The 19,125-nt window shown below is 42.4% G+C and overlaps 2 protein-coding genes across 8 annotated transcripts; both read right to left on the bottom strand.

The window, feature by feature from the left end:
- Nucleotides 1-713: 713 nt before the first annotated feature.
- Nucleotides 714-4,954, bottom strand: LOC146712782 (nuclear factor 7, ovary-like). 2 transcript variants are annotated; one of them, XM_085444035.1, is made up of 3 exons: nucleotides 2,816-4,954; nucleotides 2,601-2,737; nucleotides 714-2,499 (listed from the first exon to the last, which is right to left on the bottom strand). In XM_085444035.1, exon 3 carries the CDS (start codon nucleotides 2,480-2,482, stop codon nucleotides 1,094-1,096), a length of 1,389 nt encoding a protein of 462 aa, XP_085300161.1. In that variant the 5' UTR covers nucleotides 2,483-2,499; nucleotides 2,601-2,737; nucleotides 2,816-4,954; the 3' UTR covers nucleotides 714-1,093. The 2 variants fall into 2 exon arrangements, with proteins under 2 accessions (XP_085300161.1, XP_085300153.1); XM_085444027.1 differs by having other exon boundaries at nucleotides 2,601-2,903; nucleotides 4,758-4,954.
- A 941-nt stretch (nucleotides 4,955-5,895) lies between these two features.
- LOC146712781 (uncharacterized) lies at nucleotides 5,896-18,479 on the bottom strand. Of its 6 annotated transcripts, XR_014917168.1 has the most exons (9): nucleotides 18,371-18,479; nucleotides 11,760-12,107; nucleotides 11,055-11,387; nucleotides 10,865-10,972; nucleotides 9,107-9,430; nucleotides 8,174-8,503; nucleotides 7,805-8,072; nucleotides 7,672-7,707; nucleotides 7,285-7,304 (listed from the first exon to the last, which is right to left on the bottom strand). XR_014917168.1 is itself a non-coding variant. In XM_085443888.1 (8 exons), exons 1-8 carry the CDS (start codon nucleotides 18,399-18,401, stop codon nucleotides 6,810-6,812), a joined length of 1,875 nt encoding a protein of 624 aa, XP_085300014.1. In that variant the 5' UTR covers nucleotides 18,402-18,479; the 3' UTR covers nucleotides 5,896-6,809. The 6 variants fall into 6 exon arrangements, 4 of the variants coding, with proteins under 4 accessions (XP_085300014.1, XP_085300022.1, XP_085300038.1 ...); XM_085443888.1 differs by lacking the exons at nucleotides 7,672-7,707; nucleotides 7,805-8,072 and adding an exon at nucleotides 5,896-6,901 and having other exon boundaries at nucleotides 6,996-7,304; XM_085443920.1 differs by lacking the exon at nucleotides 7,805-8,072 and having other exon boundaries at nucleotides 7,242-7,304.
- Nucleotides 18,480-19,125: the final 646 nt, after the last annotated feature.

The raw sequence follows: 19,125 nt of genomic DNA, 5'->3' as shown, positions 1-19,125 counted from the left end.
CCCTGCATTTCTATTTTCACACAGTTTATTTCTTACAGCAGGAAAACTGAACAGAATGTATGTAAGAGGTCAGAGTGAGGATGACGTCACTTAATACAGGAAATACATGTTTGTCTGTTTTGATGATGAAGGACTTCTTCAGCTCTGTAAACAGCTACACTTGAGAGGACAGAGGTGATTTCATGGATCAATAACAATGTGTTTATCAGCTTTCATCATCGCAGTGCAGACATGACGTCAGATCTATCAGAGTGAAGGCCGTCTCTCTGATGACGTCACAGAGCAGAGTCCTTCTGTCCAATAAAGGATCTCAGATCAGCTGCTGCCATCTTGTGGCCACAGTTGGTTACTGTCTCTGAAAGTTGTCTCATGTTTCCTGTTGTCCTGCTAACAAAGGCTGGAGCTCATCATGCTGAGAGGGCAGCAGCATTTTGTGGCTCTTCACACATGTTCATTATATTCTGATGATCCTGGATGGAGACAAACTACAGATAAGTGTGTTCAGCCCAACTAGTTTATCTCATTACAGCAGTTTGATGTTTCCCTTTGAATCCCCCTGAAGATCCTGACAGTGAAGCACGTACATAATACTCCAGCCTTTCAACTCTGAGCTTATTTAGTTCTATTAATACACTGAAATCTCATTTGTGTCATGAAGAAAGTCTTTAATCAAACAGAATTCAAAGATCAGAAACATTTCATATATGGAGTTAAACATGAATCATTGTTTCAACAACATATTTATTGTTGTCATAAACAGACAAGAAGACAACAACAAACTGCTCCTCCCATTCAACACATGTCAGTCCATATCCCAGCAAACTAAATCATCTCCATTTACACATCAAATAGAAACATGAATCACTTGTAATGATTAGAAACTTGATAGAATTTCAAATCTAGTTTGGGGAGTCATTCAGTGAGAAACAGTGAAATGATTTTCCATGTGAAAAGGTGGACAGCAGAAACAGAAAGAAACAGTGAAACTAAAAGAGAAACAAAGAGCTTTGGAACAACGAGGCAGCAGGAGGACAGCTGCAGTTTAACAGCTTCAACTCACTGACAGGAAACAACATTAGAAACATCATCATCCTCAACTCATCTGCTGCACTGACACTGACACCTTCAACGGACACACATTCACTTCATCCCATGTATAAATGTATGGAAACATCCTGTGAGTGAAAGTGTGTGTGAAGGTGTGTATGTGTGTGTTAGTATCAGGATCAGAGAACGACAGCTTTCCTCTGTTCCAGTCCAGATTCACTCTGATCCTCTGGAGTTTCTTCTGGACTGAGAGAACAGTGAAAGGAGCTGATGGTGACAGTGTGTAGTACATACCTAAACTGCACCCTATTATCCATAATCCAGACCGCATGATTCCCTTCCTCTGCACAGACTCTGCCAACACCCCCAGTCCCCACCTTGTATTATCACCAACCTCGACATCCCAGCTGTGAGTCCCTGACTTAAAGCCCTCAGAGCCCAGGACAGAGCAGGAATGATCAAACCTCTCTGGATTATCAGGAAGCTGCTGCTTCTCTCCTCCTCGTCTCACACTGGTCAGATCTTCAGACAGGATGAGATATGGATTTGCAGTGTTTGGGTCCAGAATGAGAGGAGTGTAGGAGACCATGTCCTTCATGTTGTTCCAGATGTTGAAGGTCAGGTTGCCCAGGTGTTTGGCCTGGTCTATCAGAGCTCCTGAGGGCAGCTGTGGATCATCCAGCAGGGGGCAGTGCTGGACTCTTTCCACTGCAGCCTTGTAGTTGTGCAGGAATGAGACGTCTTCAGCTCTCAGCTCCTCCTCTGTGGCTCTGACTGTGTCTGAAAGAGCTGCTATCTCTCTGCTCAGAGCCTCCATCTTCTCCTTCATCATCCCACTCTTCTGCTCCTCTTCCTCTCTCAGTGCAGCCAGCCTGGCCTCCTCTTCCTCTGCTAGAAACTGCTGAAGCTTCTTAAACTGCTCCTTAATCTGCCTCTCTGTGTGTCGGGCCTGGACCTTAATGTGTTCTGCTGTTTGATCAAACTTCACTTGAACTTCTTCACAAACCTTTAACTTCTTCTTTAAGGGCTCCAGAGTTTCCTGAAGTTCCTTCTTGTGTTGTTGTGCAGCTTCATCGATGGGTCTGAATCTGTGATTGGTGTGTTTTTCTGAGGCACAGCAGGCGAGACACGCTGGCTGCTGATGGTCCAGACAGAAGAGTTTGAGTTTCTCATATTGCAGACTGCAGAGAGCCTCTGAAGCTCTCTGATCTCTCTCCTGTAAGAACGACTCACACAGGTTCTTTAAAGCTCGGTTTAAAGGTGGATCATAAACTGATATTTCCTTACAAACTGGACACTCGTGTGTTGGTCTCTCTCTCCACCATCTCTTCAGACAGTCTTTACAGAAGCTGTGGCTACATGACAGAATAACAGGATCTCTGAAGACCTCCTTACAGACCGGACAGCAGAGATCCTCCTCTGATCTGGAAGCCATTGAGTCTGTGAGTGAAGCTGAAAACAGCAGACAGGCAGTACAGTCAGTCCTGGCTCCCCTCCCTCCTCTACCACCTTCACTGTAACTTCCTTTGAGTCGTGTTTTTGCTCAAACTCACATTCAGTGTGTGGAGCGTCAGCAGCTTGAAGCAGCAGTGTTGGAGTTTTCCACTTTTCTCTCCTGTAGCTGGACTCACTCAGAGGAAGCTGCTAGTTTGGTCTGAGCTCAGTCTGATCGTCTGTGCGTCTCTCTGCACTGAAGAAGAAAAACATCTTGTTTCCTGGTTTTGTTGCATGTAAGTGATGTGAGGGGAGGAGAACAATGTTGCTTTACCTGTAGCCTAGGTGTGCTTCATTCCAGAGTTAGACTTTCATCCTGCCAGCAGCTCAAAAGCTATAAAACAGGTTTTCCTCCATTCCAGCTGCACATGTCACAACATTACTCTTAATTTTAATTACTTTTGTAGAATCTATTTAGACTTTGAAGTAAAACTATCAGATTTCTCACATAACTAAAAGATTTAATTTATTTATCAGTAATCATCAATGCACCTGACTCACCAATTTTGGGTAAAACACACTGCTAACCTCAGTAAGGGCCAGTCAAACACCCTTTACCTCAGGTCACAAATAAGTACAGTATCAAAGTTCTGTGAGTGATGAGACATTCTGTATGATTTTAGGATGGATTTCTTCATTTTAGCCCTGATTTTGATTTTGCTGTATTTCCAAATCTTAGACATAATGGAGGATTTCGGAACATAAAACTTACCAGAAAGTGATTATCATCAACAGTTTGGTTGCTGATGTCATAGCTAAATTTAACCCAAAAAAGATGTGACACCAGAAAAAACTGCCAAAAAACTATGCTTGAGACTTGTGTCTTTTAGGGACTTTTCTAACACAAATATCTGCTTTAACTTAAATGAGGACCACGAATGTCCTTTGGAAACTGGTAAATACAATGAACTCTCTGATTATCAAACATCTGCTTGTGTTAAGGTACGCTTCATGATTTCAAGATTTATTTCTTTTCTCTTGGTGTTCCAGTCCAGTCTTGCTTTTTTCCTGTAAATAAACCTTGTAAGTACTCCAGTACTGAGGCCATTTACGTGAAAAGGGAAAGACCATCTCTGAATTGAGGAGGGAGCCTAAGGGTACATCTGTCACCATCTTACAATGCTGTGATTGCAGCCATTCCCCAACTCTGTGAAAGGTACTCATGGCCATTGATCAGTGGTTGTTGATTAATGGTCATGAGAATTTGCATAATTAAGATTAAGGAACTGACCTCCCAGCCCATTGTTCCTTCAGCAGGCTGGTTTCAGTCATTATGCAAATGTACTGGTTGTGGAAACCTGCAGTCAGCTGAGACTGAAGAAGTCACTTGGATGAGTAATGAAACGTTTCTCCCACAAAACGCTACGTCCAGATGAACAGAATCGACTTCTGGAGATGTTATTAAGAATCTACATTTTGTATAAAAATATTCTTATCTTTATTTTTTCAGTGTGGAATCTATATAAAAACCATAGAGGCTCTCACTGTTTGCAGGTTGATGGACATTCACTGTTTTTTTGTTTGTTTTTTTACTTGATCCTGGTAAGAAGTGGATCACTTCATATCATTGGGAACTCAGTTAAACCGGATAGGACTTCACTAAACCTCTAATCCTGCCTCTCAGGTCCACTCAGACCTGACATAAATCTCTTCTCTTCATCACATGGAGTACACACGGATGTCCACTGACAATTTACATTTCACATTTTAAGAAACTATAACAGGATCGACTGTTGAACCATCAGGTCTCCAGCTGCCGGTGTCCACAGAAACGACGTCTCTGAACCAGATGAATCTTATCAGTGCCTAATTGTTTCTAATGGGCACATTTTATTTTCCATATGTATATTTCATTTGAAATGACTCACGAAGCTAATTAAAGCTAATGTGTGAAAAGTTAAAGAGGAATTAAAGTAAAACAGCTGAAAAAGTTCTATTAAAGAGAATACATCCTCTTGAACTGCACAGTACAACACTGTAACCAAACGTGTGAATGAACTAAACTTAATGAACAAAGAGAAAAACAGAAACATGGTAAACTATGAAAAATTTTGATAAAGTACGTAGTTATTGAAACTTCCAGCAGTCGTATTGTTTGATCTGAATCAGAATCCAGTGTTTGATGGAAATCTCCTCCTGCTGCACTTCAACACATTAAAGAGAGAGAGATGAAAGAAAAGCTGATGATGAGAGCAGAGAGAGGAAGGTGTACTTACCGTGCAGGAGGATCACAAACACCACAAACATCATGTTCCTGTCAAACTCAGAGACTCTTTAAAAGCCCTTCAGGACATCAGCTCACAGCAGCTTCACTTTCCTCTGCTGATCATCTACTGACACTCTCACACTGCTTCACTGTCACAGCTCAGAGTTCAGCTTCACACTTTGTTAAAGCACATCTGTGGAATGAAGTCCGGCCGGCCACAGATCAGACGTTTGTGAGAACGGAGGCAGTGATTTGCTGGCTCACCTGTGGGGGCGTGGCTAACAGAAAAGTGGATGAACAGGATGGAAAGTATGAGGAAACTGCACTCCTCCTCTTATCAGATAAGTTTGTTGATGTTCTTTTACTAAAATGAAAGAGACTTAGTTTCATCAGACTTTACTTTTAGCCTAATTAGCAGAAGCTAATATTCAGAAGATTGTATTTATGAATATCTGAAACACTGCGTGTGTGAAAAGAGAGGGAGAAAACTGTGAGCTCAGATATTTGCTGATCTTTAAAGTTTAAAATCACCACATTCCCACAGACCAATCAGATACAGGATATGAGGAATTATTCACCAGGTGGCCTTTATGACAGGAGAGGAGTTTGGATTCAGCAGCTCTGAGCCTGATACTGAGGTGGAGAAACTCCAACATACCTGATAACCTGTGGAGTGGGAAAAGGAGTACCACGGTACATTTCACCCTTGATTAAAGGCAAATATAACTCTGGATTATTAAGCAGAAGCAGTTAGTTTCTCTTTATAAGTAAAAAGAGTAACTGCTGAATATAATGAGAGTTATTTATTTTTATAGGCAGCACATACCGTTTTAATCTGATCCAATTTCTCCTGTTAAATCGGTGTAGAGGAGGAAGATGTTTTTGTCTGTGTGCAAACAACTTCATATGTGTGAGACAGTTTGTTTCTGCAGGCAAAGAGGTGTTTAATGCCCTCAGGACAGAATCAACACAATGACATAGATACCAAAGTTTCCATCTAACTTTTTTAAAATGCCCAAATTTTAATTCTCTGTGATGTTATGAGGTTTAAAAAAAGTCTTAAATCGAACTTTCCTGAAGCCCACATTCAGCCCCAAACACATCAGGAGCATCAGAAACACCACAGAAGAAGAACAACACTGATCAAATGAAACCTTACAAAGTTTTTATTTCACAGTTTATCATTATATAAATACAAAATGTAAAAATATCAGTCTTGACCTCTGTGTGCAGATCCAACCAATAAGCAAAGAGAAACAGTGAACAGCTCATACTGAGTGGAGCTGGTCACAGGTCAGTTTGAGACAAACAACTTTAATACTTTAACACTATGATTGGGTTTATAACTGAAGTGAAGGCACGCTTGTGTTTTTCTTTCATGTAGTAAAATTAATATATTACATGATACAAGATATCTTTTCAAACACATTTTCAAAGTATTTTTTTAAAATCTCAATAATAAATAAACTCAACTGCTGCCAAGAGCATGCAGAAGCACCAGGCGGCAACATAACCATAACTGTGAGGAAGTGTTGGCCAATCAAAAGCCCACAAACAATAACAGGATGCAGACTGACATCTAACAAATAGATAAAGACACACAAACCTCTGAAGGTGCGAGACAAAATCTGTTTCTTTGTCCTCATGTAAATACAGAAAATCTTCTGAATCTGAGAATCTTCACTTAGCAGTTGTAAAAAAAATAAATAAATAAAAACCCTTGGTTGTCAGGGATCCATGTGGATCGCTAATCATGTGGATGAAAGTCCAAAAAGTACCCATGCACATGTGGACATAGCCTGAAAACGCTCCTCTTCCTCAGAGGATCCACCTGTGCTTCCTCTCCTCTCTCCTCCACCTGTTACAGTGAGGGAACGTCCTCCATGATGGAGGAGCTGCTGGAAAGTGCTGAGAGTTTCCTCCAGAGTGAGACCTCTGTCACAGTTCAGAGGATCTACGGCAGCAGAGACCTTCATGGACACTAAAAGTCTCAAACACACAACAACAACATCACACTGACTCCACTCTGACATCACTGATCAATAATCAAAGAACACACAGATCAAACTGATTGATCAGCCATCAGAGGAGTCGGATCAATGGAGCTGCTTCTGTTCCTGATGTCCCCTGTTTGATCCTGGACCTGAACTCTCCCTGCAGAGGAGACACAACACAGTCAGACAGGAACGAACTAACTAACTAACTAACTAACTAACTAACTAACAAACAAACAAACAAACAAACAAACCTTTGACTCTGAGCTGCACTTTTTTGTATCTGCTGGTTCTCCCGTAGACTTTACATCTGTATGTCCCACTGTCTCTCTCTGTGGGGTGTTTCAGGGTCAGACTGAGGTCTCCAGCTTTCAGCGGGTTGTTATTCATCTCTGTTCGGTCTCTGTAAACCTGGTCCTGTTCTCCAGCCTGGTCTGATAACACGTGGACCTTCCTGTCATGAATGTCCCACCACACCACTTTAGCATCTGCAGGCAGGTCTTTTGTAGTTTGAAAGGGCAGCTGGACAGACTCCGCCCCCTCCTCCACCTCCACCTGACAGACTGAGAGGACAACAAACAACATAAGCTGTGAGGGAAAATTTCTCTTTGAGTTGACACTGTAATTCTTCCCTCTCATATGAGATTAATAAAGCTTGGACTTTACTGCCTGTCCATGTCTCAGTGTTTTGTTCTGTTGTTCACAGCTGATGATTACGTGGATGCACAGGTCCTCTACTGAACCTTGTGACACACCATAGGCAAGACAAGCAGTTTACCCTTACTATTTCTGTTATATCCATTCCCTCTTCACCAGAGTTCAGGCACTTTGACATTATTTGTTACACAATGCAGATGACAATCAGTTGTACATCTCTTTTTTTGAAGCCCCAAAATGTTTCTAAGTTAAAGATGTGGAACTGATGCTTACACCATTAAAAGCAGGATTGCTGAGAATCTTCTCCAACTGAATAAAGACAAAGCACAAACAGAGTTGAAACTAAGGTAATGGAAATTATATTGTAAGTCCCTTTTCCACATTTTCTAATTTTTCAATCAGGAACCTTTTGTTGACTTTTGATGCTTTTAGTTTGTGTAAATCTGGTTTGCTCTTGCTTTTTTCACTAAAGAAAGATTTCCAAGTAGACTTTCTTTGTGTTGTGCGTCCTTGTCTCGATTATTGTTGTACAACCTCGCTGGGATGACTGCAGATCAACTTCAGAGTTCACTTTAAGATTGTGCTCTGACAGATTCTCCTTCAGCTTCATGCTGATCGATTTCCAAACTGTTGCTGATCAGTAAGCTCTACCTTTCCTAGCTCACTGAGGAAATCTAGCAGTTAGAAGGACAAAGTATGGCGATAAATTAAGTGTTAAAAAGGTGAAACGTCCATATTATGTACATCACATGTGAAAAACAAAGTATTATCTGACCTCTAACTTTAAGCTCCACCTGTTTCTTCATCAGGGTGTTTCCCTGTCCGTTGTAGACGGTGCAGGTGTAGGTCTTTCCATCCCAGTCAGTGGGGTATGTCAGGGTCAGACTGAGGTCTCCAGTTGTCAGCGGGTTGTTAGTCATCTGTGTTCGATCTTTGTAAAACACAAACTGTTCTTCAAGGTTGTCAGGTCTGTTCTGCCATATGTGAACCTTCCTGTGTGAACTGTCCGTCCACTCCACTTTAGCGTCTTCAGGCAGATTAACTGTGGCTTTGCAGGGCAGCTGGACAGACTGTACACCTGAATCCACCACCTCCACCTGGGGGACTGAAAAGTCAACAGAGCACTGAGCACAATAAGCATTGCACTGAATAAGTTAAATATTTGCAATTAAAACATGTTTGACTGATTCCCCTGAAGTTGCCTTTGATGTCCAATCAGCAGCAGAGCTGGTTATTTTAGAATAAAAGCTTTATTTGCAGTTATTGAAAGACAATGATACTGCACTTATTATCACAGAGGTGTCCTATGAAACAAGATCGACATATCCAGACTTTCTTTGTTTTAACTGGATCAACAAAATCTAAAGCCTGTTTTTCTTCACAGCAGTTGCAGGTAAACTGCAGCAACAATGCGACTCAGACAGTTTCTCTGTAACTGCAGGGCTTCCTGCGCTGTGTGTGTGTGTGTGTGTGTGTGTGTGTGTGTGTGTGTGTGTGTGTATATATATATATATATATATATATATATATATATATATATATATATATATATATACATACATACATACATACACACACACACACACACACACACACACACATACATATATATACATACACACACACATAATGAAATTAGTGTGTAAAAGGTCACAAATTTGGATTATATGAAATATCTGTGAGTTCTGAATATAAACACACGACTAACCTTTGACAATGAGCTCCACTTTCTTGCTCATGATTGGTTGATTTCCTTCACGGCTGTAGACGGAGCAGGTGTAGGTGTGTGTGTCTTTGTCTGTGGGGTATTTCAGGGTCAGACTGAAGTCTCCAGGTTTCAGCAGGTTCCTCTTCATCTCTGTTCGGTCTTTGTAAACCTCGTCCTGTCCTCCAACCTGGTCAGACACGTGGACCTTCCTGTTGGAAATGGAATTGTCCATCCACTCCACTTTAGCATCGTTGGGTAATCTGACCATAGCTTTGCATGGCAGCCGGACAGACTCCTCCCCTGAATCCACCACCACCTTGTAAACTGAGGGGACAACAAAGCACAACATGATGGTCACATGACCTCCCTGTCCCTCCTTGTCTTCTAGTCTCAGTCAGATTGTGTCTCAGTTTGTTCCTGATGTGTTCCTGACTCGTTCTTTGGTAACTAGTCTGCAGCGTCCTGTAAAGTGCTGCAGACATGTTGGATGAAGAGCAGAAGAACAGACAGACTGAGCCTCAGCATGGGGCTGATGAATACCATGCCTGAAAGACTACTCAGGACTTCTGGGTTTTCATCAGAAGAAGAAAGGAAGACATTTAGAAGGCTTCAAGGCAATGAGAACATGTCAAATCCACTCAACTATCAGCTCTGTCTAAGCTTTGAATTGGATCAGAGTTTAGGTTTTGTTAAAGAGAGAATCAATCTAGACTTCCTGCTTAATGTGCTGGTTTATGCAATTTACACTATAGTGAAATCACATTACCTCTGCCAGCAATGTTGTTGTGTTTAAATTCCACCAAGCCCAAAGCAGTATCAGCAGATTAAAGCAGAAACATGCATATACAATAACACTGCGTACCCTGAGCTTGCTCGGTACAGCTACATCTATCACTACAGCCGTCTTCTTCTGTTTGTCTATCACCACTATATCCGGTTGGTAAGCCACCAACCTTTTGTCCGTCTGTATCTGGAAGTCCCACAGGATCTTAGCTCGGTCATTCTCCACCACCCTAGGAGAATTTTGACCTCGGGACTTCCAGGTTATACTCGGCACAGATGTTCCTGTACACTATGCCGGCCACTTGGTTATGGCGTTCCATGTATGCCTTGCCTGCTAGCATCTTGCACCCTGCTGTTATGTGCTGGATTGTCTCTGGAGCATCTTTACACAGCCTGCACCTGGGGTCTTGCCTGGTGTGATAGACCCCAGCCTCTATGGATCTTGTGCTCAGAGCTTGTTCTTGTGCTGCCATGATTAGTGCCTCTGTGCTGTCTTTCAGTCCAGCTTTGTCCAGCCACTGGTAGGACCTTCTCTATTTGTTATCATCTGACTACATTTTTTGGCAGTTGGTCAAGTCTGTGAGTATTTGGTTGGCAGTTTGTAAGGCCTCAGACATCGACAGCTTGCTGGACTTCTTAGGCACCTTCTTGTAGCACCTTTCTGCAGCTCCGATACTTGGCTAACCTCCCTCCGTGCCACCTTGATCTTGTGGGTAATTCTTTCTCTAATGGTTAAAATTGTATTTGTGAAGAAATTGATGAAGTTATCACCATTAACACTAAATGAATGGTTGTCTCAAGAGTGCTCTGACTTTTTGTCAGATGTCAAAGGTTTACGGAGTTCCTTTTTATAGAGCCACAAACCAGTGTTTGATCCCCGGCAGGTGTGTCGCAGAGTGGGGAAAAGAGGTTTGAAAAATGTGCAGACACCTGCTAACGCTCGGCATTATGGGTAGTGTAGTAGAAGACACTCACCTGACATGAAATACTGCCGCAAATGAAAAAAAAGACCTCCAGAAACCCCAAGAACAACCAGGAGAACCAGGAGACCCACTAAAACTTTGGACCAGGATGGAAATGGTTCTGTGGAGAAGCATAAAAAAGATTTCTGACCTGTGACCTGTATCTAGAAAACTGACCTCTGACCTCAACTTACAGCACTGACCTTTGACCTGCAGCACTACTTTCTGTCTCAGGATGTCTTTGTCCCTGTAGATGGTGCAGATGTATTGTCCCGTGTCTTTCACTTTGGGGTGTTTCAGGGTCAGACTGAGGTCCCCAGTTCTCAGCAGGTCTTCATTCATCTTCGTTCGGTCCCTGTAAACTTCTTCCTGAGTCATAAGGTCATCATTTCTGTTAGAATACTCATGGACTGTGATGAGTCCGAGGTCAGAGCGAGTCCACTCCACTGTGCTGTCCTCAGGCAGGTCAGGTGTTGTGTTGCAGGGCAGGATGACAGACTGTGACCCTTCCCTCACCTTCACCTCCACCTGCTGGTCTGAGAGGACAAGAAACCAAAGTGTCAACTGTAAAAGTGGCAGCAAAATTCCTCTGAGTGTTTTGTGCTGGGTGATGCATAGAATGTCATTTATTTACATATTTACAGAAATGTGTGTGGTAAACACAGCCCTCTGCACACGAGCTGACATAAGTCTAATCTCACATTTTCCAGAGGCTGCAGCAGTTCTCTGCAGTCATCTCCTGCTTTGTTGTTTGTGTTTCCTCTGAGGTTACATCTGTTCTAAATGATGCTGCGGGTTTCATCTGTATTTTTACAAGACTTTGGGAATTAATTTGCGTCAGTTTGACCTCTGACCTTTGACTAGAGTATTGACCTGTAATTACAGCAGGTGTTGGGCTTGTTGCTGACCTTTGACCTGCAGCTGGATGTCTCTGAGTCTCCGTTCTTTCCCTCCAGCACTGATGGAGCAGGTGTAGTTGCCGCTGTCAGTCTTTGTGGGTTTCCTCAGAGTGAGGCTGAAGTCTTTAATGATGAAAGCGTAACGATTCATTGATGTGCGTCTGCTGTAACGCTGGTTTTGTCCTCTAACATTGTCTCCTCCTTCTCGTCGTTGATGTACAGATTTGGGATCGAGGTCACTGCAAGTCCACATCACTGTGGTGTCCTCAGGTGTAATACCTGAGAAAAGACAGGGCAGCAGGACAGACCTTTCCCCCTCATTCACCTCCACCACCACAGCCAGAGCATGCTGGGAAACTGAGGACACACAAAGAAACTCAAGTCAAATACATGTTGTGGGTTTGACCCAGAGTTTAAGATAAATGAAAAGTGACATTATAGTCAGAAACCAGATGTTCCAAACTGGAAGCTGGTTCCACAGAAGAGGGGCCTGAAAACTGAAGGCTCTGCCTCCCATTCTACTTTTAAATACTCTAGGAACAACAAGTAGGCCTGCAGAGCGAGAGCGAAGTGCTCTAATAGGGCGATATGGTACTACAAGGTCATTAAGATAAGATGGGGCCTGATTATTTAAGACCTTGTATGTGAGGAGCAGGATTTTGAATTCAATTCTGGATTTAACAGGAAGCCAAAACAGGAGAAATATGCTCTCTCTTTCTAGTCCCTGTCAGTACTCTTGCTGCAGCATTTTGGATTAGCTGAAGGCATTTCAGTGAGTTTTTTGGACATCCTGATAATAATGAATAGTCCAGCCTGGAAGTAATAAATGCATGAACTAGTTTTTCAGCGTCACTCTGAGACAGGATATTTCTAATTTTAGAGATGTTGCGCAAATGGAAGAAAGCAGTCTTACATATTTGTTTAATATGTGCGTTGAAGGACATGTCCTGGTCAAAAATGACTCCACGGTTCCTCACATGCATTTAGGTTTTTAATATATTGTGTAATTAGTATTTTTTCAGGTTTGTCCGCATTTGTAAAATAGTTTTAGATCGCAGGAAAACCACACAGCAGAGCAGGGAAGACAAGAGGTGTTTGCTTTCTGATGACCGACAGCAACACATTAACCTCGTGTCGGTTTCTCCAAACATTGTTAATAATCACATGCGACTTAACGCTTATCTGCACTCATGTCTCATATCAGCGTCGCCCACGCACACTGAGCACTGCGGTCAAGTGAGCCCTCACTTACGAAGTCGCAGTCAAGCTAGCCGCCCCGCCAGCCGCACCGAAAATGTGGTTGCACTACTCTTACGTATATTACGGTATGGGTGAAGACCGGCTTAGAAACGCAGTGTTTTGTGTCCTGACACTATTTTACTTCACAATCCACTCCCATTTTTAGTGTATCTCCACTTTCCCCCCTGTGATCCACAGCCCAAATTACTGTATGATTCAGAGAAAATTAACAATAAAATTTACCCAATTTACTCAACTATACTTTTAATGTCCTCATCTTTGAGCTCAGATTACAGGAAAACTGTAAGAGGTGACGCAGATATTTCACTGGATTATGACTCTGGGTGACCCCCACTCTGCACCCTGTGATCCACAGCCAAAATTACTGTACAGTTTTTGAGAAAATTCATAGCAAAATCTTCCCATTGTGCTTTACTGTACTCCACATATTAACATCTTTGAGCTCCGATTACAGGAAAATTGTAAGAGGTGACGCAGATATTTCACTGGATTCTGACTCTAGGCTGTCGCCACTCTTCACCCTGTGATCCACAGCCAAAATTACTGTACAGTTTTTGAGAAAATTGATAGTAAACTTTGCACAATTTACTGTACTATACTCTATATATTCTCATCTTTAAACTCAGATTACAGAAAAACTGTAAGAGGTGATGCAGATATTTCACTGGATTATGAATCTAGGCCATCTCCACTCTGCACCCTGTGATCCACAGCCAAAATTACTGTACGGTTTTTGGGAAAATCCATAGTAAATATGCACAATTTACTCTACTGTACTCTATATATTCTCATCTTTGAGCTCAGATTACAGGGAAACTGTAAGAGGTGACGCAGATATCTCACTGGATTCTGACTCTAGGCTGTCGCCACTCTGCACCCTGTGATCCACAGCCAAAATTACTGTACGGTTTTTGAGAAAATTGATAGTAAAATTTGCACAATTTACTCTACTGTACTTTTAATATCCTCGTCTTTAACCTCAGATTACAGGAAAACTGTAAGAGGTGACGCAGATATTTCACTGGATTATGACTCTGGGTGACCCCCACTCTCCACCCTGTGATCCACAGCAAAAATTACTGTACGGATTTTGAGAAAATTGATAGTAAACTTTGCACAATTTACTGTACTATACTCTATATATTCTCATTTTTGAGCTCAGATTACAGGAAAACCATAAGAGGTGATGCAGATATTTCACTGGATTATGAATCTAGGCCATCTCCACTCTGCACCCTGTCATCCACAGCCAAAATTACTGTACGGTTTTTGAGAAAATTGATAGTAAACTTTGCACAATTTACTCTACTGTACTTTTAATATTCTCATCTTTGACCTCAGATTACAGGAAAACTATAAGAGGTGACGCAGATATCTCACTGGATTATGACTCTGGGTGACCCCCACTCTGCACCCTGTGATCCACAGCCAAAATTACTGTACGGATTTCTGATAAAATTAAATCCTATTCCATTACCAAACAAAATGAGTTCATTGAAGTATTTGCTTAACTACAAGAAATGTCTTTCCACACACAATTTAAATTTTTCAAAATGTCATTCACACACCACCTCAAGTATCAACTTCAGTTTTAGACATTATTTATTCAGTGCTTAATCACAACAATAGTCAACTTAAGGCACTTACATAATAAGTTAAACCTTACAATAATACATACAGAGAAAAACCCAACAATCATATGACCCCCTATGAGCAACAGTGGGAAGGAAAAACTCCCTTTTAACAGGAAGAAACCTCCGGCAGAACCAGGCTCAGGGAGGGGCGGCCATCTGCCTCAACCGGTCAGGGTGAGAAATTACATTTCTCAGATTACTGATTTCTCATATTACTACTACACAGTTTAGATACACTCAACAAAAATATAAACGCAACACCTTTGTTACTGCTCCCATTCCCCATGGGATGGACGTAGAGACCTAAAATTCATTCCAGATACACAATATAACCATCCCTCCCAAACAGTGGTCACAAATCAGTCCAAATGTGTGGTAGTGGGCACATCTGCTATATTGAGATAATCCATCCCACCTCACAGGTGTGCCACATCAGGATGCTGATCTGACATCATGAGTAGTGCACAGGTGTACCTCAGACTGCCCACAACAAAAGGCCACCCTGGAATGTGCAGTTTTGTCTCACAGCAAAATGCCACAGATGCCACAAGCAATGAGGGAGCGTGCAACTGGCATGCTGACAGCAGGAATGTCAACCAGATCTGTCGCCCGTGCATTGAATGTTCATTTCTCAACCATAAGCCGTCTCCACAGGCGTTTCAGAGAATATGGCAGCACATCCAACCGGCCTCACAACCGCAGACCTCGTGTAACCACACCAGCCCAGGACCTCCACATCCAGCAGGTTCACCTCCAAGATCGTCTGAGACCAGCCACCCAGACAGCTGCTGGAACAATTGGTTTGCACAACCAAACAATTTCTGCACAAACTGTCAGAAACCGTCTCAGGGACGCTCAACTGCATGCCCGTCGTCCTCATCGGGGTCTTGACCTGACTCCAGCTCGTCGCCGTAACAGACTTGTGTGGGCAAATGCTCACATTCGATGGCGTCTGGCACGTTGGAGAGGTGTGCGCTTCACGGATGAATCATGGTTCACATTGTTCAGGGCAGATGGCAGCTGAGAATGTCCCAGTTCTTGCATGGCCAGCATACTCACCGGACATGTCACCCATTGAGCATGTTCGGGATGTGCTTGACCGGCGTATACGACAGCGTGTACCAGTTCCCACGAATATCCAACAACCTCGCACAGCCATTGAAGTGGAGTGGACCAACATTCCACAGGCCACAATTGACAATCTGATAGACTCCATGCGACGATGTGTTGCACTGCATGAGGCAAATGGTGGTCACACCAGATACTGACCGGTTCTGGGTCCCCAGACCCCCAATAGCGCAAAAAACTGCACATTCCAGGGTGGCCTTTTGTTGTGGGCAGTCTGAGGTACACCTGTGCACTACTCATGATGTCAGATCAGCATCCTGATGTGGCACACCTGTGAGGTGGGATGGATTATCTCAATATAGCAGATGTGCCCACTACCACACATTTGGACTGATTTGTGACCACTGTTTGGGAGGGATGGTTATATTGTGTATCTGGAATGAATTTTAGGTCTCTACGTCCATCCCATGGGGAATGGGAGCAGTAACAAAGGTGTTGCGTTTATATTTTTGTTGAGTGTATCTAAACTGTGTAGTAGTAATATGAGAAATCAGTAATCTGAGAAATGTAATTTCTCACCCTGACCGGTTGAGGCAGATGGCCCCGCCCCTCCCTGAGCCTGGTTCTGCCGGAGGTTTCTTCCTGTTAAAAGGGAGTTTTTCCTTCCCACTGTTGCTCATAGGGGGTCATATGATTGTTGGGTTTTTCTCTGTATGTATTATTGTAAGGTTTAACTTATTATGTAAGTGCCTTAAGTTGACTATTGTTGTGATTAAGCACTGAATAAATAATGTCTAAAACTGAAGTTGATACTTGAGGTGGTGTGTGAATGACATTTTGAAAAATTTAAATTGTGTGTGGAAAGACATTTCTTGTAGTTAAGCAAATACTTCAATGAACTCATTTTGTTTGGTAATGGAATAGGATTTAATTTCATCAGAAATCCGTACAGTAATTTTGGCTGTGGATCACAGGGTGCAGAGTGGGGGTCACCCAGAGTCATAATCCAGTGAGATATCTGCGTCACCTCTTATAGTTTTCCTGTAATCTGAGGTCAAAGATGAGAATATTAAAAGTACAGTAGAGTAAATTGTGCAAAGTTTACTATCAATTTTCTCAAAAACCGTACAGTAATTTTTTCTGTGGATCACAGGGTGAAGAGTGGCGACAGCCTAGAGTCATAATCCAGTGAGATATCTGTGTCACCTCTTATAGTTTTCCTGTAATCTGAGCTCAAAGATGTCAATATGTAGAGTACAGTAAAGCAAAATGGGAAGATTTTACTATCAATTTTCTCAAAAACCGTACAGTAATTTTGGCTGTGGATGACAGGGTGCAGAGTGGAGATGGCCTAGATTCATAATCCAGTGAAATATCTGCGTCACCTCTTACAGTTTTCCTGTAATCTGAGCTCAAAGATGAGAATATATAGAGTATAGTACAGTAAATTGTGCAAAGTTTACTATCAATTTTCTAAAAATCCGTACAGTAATTTTGGCTGTGGATCACAGGGTGCAGAGTGGGGGTCACCCAGAGTCATAATCCAGTGAGATATCTGCGTCACCTCTTATAGTTTTCCTGTAATCTGAGGTCAAAGATGAGAATATTAAAAGTACAGTAGAGTAAATTGTGCAAAGTTTACTATCAATTTTCTCAAAAACCGTACAGTAATTTTGGCTGTGGATCACAGGGTGAAGAGTGGCGACAGCCTAGATTCATAATCCAGTGAGATATCTGTGTCACCTCTTACAGTTTTCCTGTAATCTAAGCTCAAAGATGAGAATATATAGAGTACAGTAGAGTAAATTGTGCAAAGTTTACTATCAATTTTCTCAAAATCCGTACAGTAATTTTGGCTGTGGATCACAGGGTGAAGAGTGGAGATGGCCTAGATTCATAATCCAGTGAAATATCTGCGTCACCTCTTACAGTTTTCCTGTAATCGGAGATCAAAGATGTCAATATGTAGAGTACAGTAAAGCAAAATGGGAAGATTTTACTATCAATTTTCTCAAAAACTGTACAGTAATTTTGGCTGTGGATCACAGGGTGCAGAGTGGGGGTCACCCAGAGTCATAATCCAGTGAAATATCTGCGTCACCTCTTACAGTTTTCCTGTAATCTGAGCTCAAAGATGAGGACATTAAAAGTATAGTTGAGTAAATTGGGTAAATTTTATTGTTAATTTTCTCTGAATCATACAGTAATTTGGGCTGTGGATCACAGGGGTGAAAGTGGAGATTAACCAAAACTGGGAGTGGATTGTGAAGTAAAATAGTGTCAGGACAGAAAACACTGCGTTTCTAAGCCGGTCGGCACCTATACCGTAATATGCGTAAGAGTAGTGCAACAACATTTTAGGTGCGGCTGGCGGGGCGGCTAGCTTGACTGCGACTTCGTAAGTGAGGGCTCACTTGACCGCAGTCACTGAGCTACTGTAGCACATAGCTACTGTGGTTAGTTAGTGTCTCTTGCTAGAAACTTTCACCTGAAAGCCCGCAGTCTGTTGGTCCTCAGCCTCTCAGACATCGTTCACACTCTCACAGGTAAAGTCAAACCTCGTTAGGTCGCTGTTTTCCGGGAATGAGTGAATTTGTGGCGCTGTGCTGTGACTGAGTGCAGGTTAAACAGGTAAACGGAGCTCAGAGAGTTTCTTACCGCTCAGGAGGAGAAACAGCAACATCTTCATCCTCCTTTATAAACCACAGCAGCCACAAAGTCCGGTAAGCCTGGAAGAAGCAGAGCTCCCACACACGCCTCACTGCTGTTCCTGGAACTTTGTGTTTTGTATGTGAGGGGAACGCCCCGCCTTCCTCCAGCTGTAACTACTGACAGCTGCTGGTGTGTTCCAGGAAAAACACGACAAACAGGATTTGTTTTGCTTCTCAGCACGTAGAACCATCCAAACGCCACAGCATAAGAACACTTTTACTTTTGTTTGTTGCAGCACAGTCACAGACTGAGCACTGCTGTGTGTGGTTTACACAGCGACTCACGCAGCTGATGCAGGCCTGATTCAGAACCGCTCCTTACAATCACTGCTGCCGTCTTTGATGGTTAAGTCGGGGTTGGTGGGGCTGCTCCGACTTGGAAATCTGAGTTTATGGGGAAGTTTCAGGTTCAAATTTTTACAGGACGTTTTGGCTCAAGAATAGTTATTAAAGGTTAAGTTGGCTATCCTGTTATGTCATAGGTTAAAACGAACTCTTGAATCTTTTGAGTGCATTTTGTGTAATTTTCCTGTTGTTGTGCGTGTCTGTGGATTCAGAGCATGTCACAATCCACACGACAGGTTCATGCATGTTCCACGTTCACTGTGTCTTTGTGACATCTAGTGGACATTTGAAGATGCTACACAGAACAGTGCAGGGACAAAACCAGTCAGGTAACGTGCTCTAAAAATAAAATAATGC

Source organism: Copadichromis virginalis, linkage group LG3 (assembly GCF_057382275.1).
Source record: "Copadichromis virginalis isolate Kocher_CV1m ecotype Utaka linkage group LG3, C_Virginalis_male_GT1.1, whole genome shotgun sequence".
Classification (NCBI taxonomy): domain Eukaryota; kingdom Metazoa; phylum Chordata; class Actinopteri; order Cichliformes; family Cichlidae; genus Copadichromis; species Copadichromis virginalis.
Note: the sequence above shows the minus strand (reverse complement) of the source record. Positions and strands in the feature narration are given on the sequence as shown.

Coding starts and splice junctions, on each gene's coding strand:
- LOC146712782 (XM_085444035.1), bottom strand. CDS start 2,482: ATGGCTTCCAGATCAGAGGAGGATCTCTGCTGTCCGGTCTGTAAGGAG.
- LOC146712781 (XM_085443888.1), bottom strand. CDS start 18,401: ATGAAGATGTTGCTGTTTCTCCTCCTGAGCG. Junction 11,388..11,759: donor CATCCAGCTGCAGGTCAAAG/GTCAGCAACAAG, acceptor TTGTCCTCTCAG/ACCAGCAGGTGGAGGTGAAG. Junction 8,504..9,106: donor AGTGGAGCTCATTGTCAAAG/GTTAGTCGTGTG, acceptor TTGACTTTTCAG/TCCCCCAGGTGGAGGTGGTG.